The sequence below is a fragment of the Mirounga leonina genome, unplaced genomic scaffold (assembly GCF_011800145.1).
Source record: "Mirounga leonina isolate KUSES-001 unplaced genomic scaffold, KU_Mleo_1.0 Mir_93, whole genome shotgun sequence".
Taxonomy (NCBI): Eukaryota; Metazoa; Chordata; class Mammalia; order Carnivora; family Phocidae; genus Mirounga; species Mirounga leonina.
In genome coordinates, this window is record NW_023270854.1 from 39,448,110 (window position 1) to 39,453,126 (window position 5,017).

The 5,017-nt window shown below is 38.2% G+C and overlaps 1 protein-coding gene across 1 annotated transcript in view; it reads right to left on the minus strand.

Annotated features, from left to right (window-relative positions):
* Window positions 1–4,817, minus strand: part of MEP1B (meprin A subunit beta) — an 18,881-nt gene extending 14,064 nt beyond the window's left edge. Inside the window, exons 1-5 of the mRNA XM_034995807.1 lie at window positions 4,755–4,817; window positions 2,960–2,978; window positions 2,015–2,059; window positions 1,888–1,931; window positions 149–227 (exon numbers count right to left, since the gene is read on the minus strand). Of these exons, the coding sequence (XP_034851698.1) occupies window positions 149–227; window positions 1,888–1,931; window positions 2,015–2,059; window positions 2,960–2,978; window positions 4,755–4,817 (250 nt within the window). The remainder of the gene's footprint in view (window positions 1–148; window positions 228–1,887; window positions 1,932–2,014; window positions 2,060–2,959; window positions 2,979–4,754) is intronic.
* Window positions 4,818–5,017: the final 200 nt, after the last annotated feature.

Genomic DNA, 5,017 nt, shown 5'->3' on the forward strand with positions numbered 1-5,017 from the left:
GAAAGAAAGAAAGAAAGAAAGAAAGAAAGAAAGAAAGAAAGAAAGAACCAAAGAACCAAAGAACCAAAGAACCAAAGAAAGAAAATACTGTGATTATATTCTGTCAGGAACATACATCAGTTACACATACTCCAAGGTATATACTAACCCAAGCTATCTTCTAGAACATATGGAATGGTATGAGGCCATCTGTATTCTTCTCCAATGATAGAATTTCTATCTTGTGCCTGTCAAAAATAAATGTGAAGGGTTATTTGATGAATCAGGCAAAAACTTGGGAAACAATGAATAGTTAATCAAGAAATAAATGAAATTTAAAATGCAAGAAAATAAGTAAGTTTATGCAGGATACATTTAATGGTAGTGGAGGGTTGCTCTGGTTCTGAGGTGGGAATAACACTTGGTATGTTCTAATCTGTTTTGAGGCCAGTAGCCTCATGAATTAGGAGAAAAAAGAGATGAGATAAGAGAGAAGTGGGGGAGATGGAAGGACAGATAGTCAGGAGTTAAATTATGCAGGTCTTGAAGGCTGTGGGTAAATTTGGATATTATTCTACATGCAGCAGGAAGTTGTTAAAGAGTTTTGTTGTTTTTTTTAAAAAAGATTTTATCTCTTTATTGAGATAGAGAGAGAGAGCAGGAGCAGGGGAGCAGAGGGAGAGGAAGAAGCAGTCTCCCCGCTGAGTAGGGAGCCCGATGCAGGACTCGATCCCAGGACCCCGGGATCATGACCTGAGCCAAAGGCAGATGCTTAACCGACTGAGCCACTCTGCTGAAGAGTTTCAAGCCAGGAAGTGAAATGGTGCCATTGCCTGTTTAAAAGACCACTTTGCTGTGGGCAGGGAGGGGGGGGATGGGAAGTGGGGACAGGGTGGAAAAGATTATAGGGGAGCAATATTTGAAATAGAAAGACAAATTAGGAGAAAAGTGGGTTATTTGGGGCAGGCGTTGCAGACAGAAATGGCAGCACTTGCTAATGGATCAGATGCTGGGGTGAGAGAAAGGGCAGAAGCAAAGGTGACTCCTGGAGTTTTTACTTATTCAGGGGAGTAGGGGGATGATTTTGCTAAGAGGGAAGATCTGGGAGGAGCAGTTTGCATGAAAAATCTGAGTTCAGTTTAGGACACCTTACATTTGAGGCTCCTCATAGACACAGAAACGGAACTGACAAATTGGCACCTGGATAGACCAGTCTGGAGTGCAGCAGAAGGAATGAATGAGAGCCACACATTTGGAGTCATCAGCATAGAGATGACATGTCAAACCCTGTCACAAGGTGAGATCAAGAAGGAGAGTACAGATAGAAGAGCCCAAGACCAACCATTGGATACTGCAGCTCTGCTTCTTGAGTTGAAATTCCCAGTGGAGGTTTGACTTAAACTATCTGTAAGGTACCTGTGTTCATCTGTGCGCCATGTACTCTTCATGCATAGATTTGGGAGGATCTTTACTTGGCAACACTATCTTTAGCTGTCAGGATTGAAGTCACAAAATCTATCTTTTATGGTAAAAAGCCCGATTCATTGACGTTTACAAATTCAGTTTAATTTTGCTTCAACTAGATGAAATCAGTGAGGTTCTATTTAAAAATGAAAACATCATATTGTTCCAATAATGAAAATCCATCAGATCAATAAGACCAAGGCATACATGGTGGGTGATGGTGGCATTGACCACACAGAAATCTGAGGAATGGCTGATGAAGGCACTATTATGGGAGTCTCTCAGAGTATAATATATTCATTGAATAAATCTGTCACCAGGACTCGGTACCCTTAGAGATAGTTGGGCTTAACAAAGCCCATGTTGCCCAATCATACTCAGATATTCTGTATTTTGGTTTGCAGTAATTAACAGAAGATTCTTCCTTGCTTTTTTTCAACTCACCCCATCAAGTCTGATGTCCCCCTCAAAAAGATCCAGTCCCAAATCTAAGAGGGAAGATAAAAATTCATGTTAGCAAACTGGATTCGAACTCTCCACTTAATAAAAAATGTAAAAAAAATCCACAAACCTTCATTGATATCAAATATATCTTGATCGAGTCCACCATCTACATCTTTAACTAAAGGAACAAAGAAAACCACAATGAACATCATGTTTATGAAAGAAGACAATCTTCATCAATTACCAAATTAAAAGTAAGTAAGGTTCTTTTGCCTCAGTAAGTGACTACTAGGTTCTGATTCAATGTACACTGATTGATTGATTGACTGATGGAGAACAGGTTCTGATTCAATATACATTGATTGATTGATTGATTGGTTGGTTGATTGACTGAGAACCTCTCATGAGCCAGGCTTGGGGCTATGGGGCTTTTGCATATATGCTCTTATCTTATCCATGTCCCTTGAATGCCAGATGACTTCAGGAATAAGAAATTGGTCACTCTATATAATATTAAACTTAATTTTAAAGACTAGACTAGATGATTAGATTAAATAGGAAGTAAATGTTTAAATTTGGTCAAACCAGTACAATCTGCCCAATATATCCCTTGCTAGTAACATACCTTGGAACTCTGAAGCAGAATTACTAATTTAAATTTGAATTACTCTTTTAAGTTACAAAGGAGTGGATAATATAGCCAAATCTCTAAGTGTACAACAGAATAGGATGGACATCAGGTCTATCTGAGTTTATACAAAATAGCAAAAGTAATAATAGCAAGCATTGATGGGATGTCTTGTGTTTGTCATTGTGTTTAGACTTTCCTATGTCACCATTTATTTTTTTGCTTGGTATGTGGAACCCTGGAACAAGAACAATAAAACATTCCTCAATAAATCAAAAGAAGGCAGTGTTTGATTAAAGTTCAAAGCAATTATAAAATTATGCTTATGCAATTATGCATTGTGCTTCACATTAAATGTGTCCTTAGTTCTTCTGTTTTGTTGTTCTATTATCCACATAACTTTCTTTTACTATAACTTGGAGCAAAAACTCAAAATAGACTCACCAAAGTTTTCTTGAGTTGGCTGAGAAACAAACACATAAAAAAAAGGCATTATTATGACACCCATGACATAAGTGATCTTCTTGGTTCCAATTTATATCTAGCAATTTGTGGGTTTGTTTGTTTGTTTTTTAGATTTTATTTATTTATTTGACAGAGAGATAGAGCCCTAGTAGGCAGAGTGGCAGGCAGAGAGAGAAGGAGAAGCAGGCTCTCAGATGAGCAGGGAGCTGGATGTGGGGCTCGATCCCAGGACCCTGGGATCATGACCTGAGCCGAAGGCAGCTGCTTAACCGACTGAGCCACCCAGGCGCCCAAATTTGTGTGTTTTTTTTTTATTAATATTATGTATTACTTTCTGGCTTATATCCAAGACAGCTAATTTGGAGTCTATAATAACTTTCTGACCAAAGGGTCTTCTTATTTCATATAAAAAAAAATGAAACTGGCTGTTATATGAATTTGAAGGTGAAAGAAACAAGAAACCAATTTCACAGATTGAAAAGAAGGCAGAACATAAGACTCCAGCCCTCAGATAAACATTCGCCTTAAACATGATTCTCTAAAGGATTCAGGGAGCAATGTTTGAAAAACCTAATAATTTATCCTCATTGTTGAAACATTATTGTAATTTATTACAATCCCTTCTAAAGAAATTTTATCGAAGACCTCATTAATCATGGTTTTTTTTCACATTTTTCTCAACACTGCTTTCAAAGACAATACCAAATGTTTAAGGAAAAAAAAATCAATGGGTATACTTTGCAATTAAAAAAAAAACACTTTAAAAAAAATAGCAAACTTCTGAAAATAGGTTCTACAAGTGATCACATGAAAAACCCAGAATACCCGCCCAATAGAAAAACGTAAGTAAACCTGAGAAATGTCTTAGTGGAGTCTAGTGAAAAAGCTCATGGGCCTGGCAGACAGTAGGTGTGGGTCATATTCCTAGTTCCACCAACTCAGAGTAAGTCAGCTCACCCTCCCGAAACTCAGACTGTCTGTAAAACTGGTTAATATGGCTTACATAGACAAATACCAGAAGCCTATGGACTGTTTGGCAAGCAGTGGGAATTAACTGATTGGATAGTTTACCCTTCTTTTTGACGTTAACAAGTGCCCTATTTGTCTCACACTCACAGAGGAATACCAAGACACCCAATGGAAAAGTATTGGTGCGTAACTGCAATTTTAATGTATCTTAAATGGTATCTCTTGTTTTCAATGCTGTAGATCCCATTTACGGAATATCAACTCAATATAATCACTTATTTTTAAATCCCAACTAAAGTCCGCCCCCTCTCCCCGAGGCATTTGAAACTTCATTTAAAACCCTGAGCTGGTCTGTGGTTCAAACTACCTGTCACTGTAGCAAGATTGGTCAAAATGGACAAAGAAGCAGAAGAGAAACCCCATGCTACAAAACTGTAAGTGTTTGCTTTGCCAGTGACATTCATCATTCACTCCATTCGTGTCTCATGTCACGGTAACAGCAAAATGCATTTCACTCAGCAGTAAAAATGGAATGGTTGTCACATTTCGCATTTTCCATGTTATCAAAAGAAAACTTGCTATACAAAAATGAAACTGAAAGAAATATATAACTTTATGTCAATATCCCCGACTCTTTCCCCCGGGGGGGCTTCTTCTCACTCCCTATGACCCTGCCTGTCCCTTGCTGGCCCCAAATGAAACACTCCTTTCATTAATGTTTTGAAATTCCTAAAAAACAAGAAATGGACAAACAGGCAATTGGCCCCCAATTTTTCTAATCATTTTCCAAATATTGTTTCCTTACCAAGCCAGGAACCATGAGGAGAATGGCAGAGAACAGAAACCAAGGCAGATACCATGAATCCATGTTATCACTTCCAGTTGGAACTGCAAACTATGAAAGTCAGAATAGCATTTACTCTTTAAAAGGCAAACATCATAACTTCCAGCCTTTGATCTCAATGATCCATCTTGCAGGTCAGCTCACCGTGGTGGTAGTACCTATAATCAAAGAGTTAAAGTCCAGTATCCCGAACGCAGCTCTGCAGAGTAGTTGGTTGGCTTTTT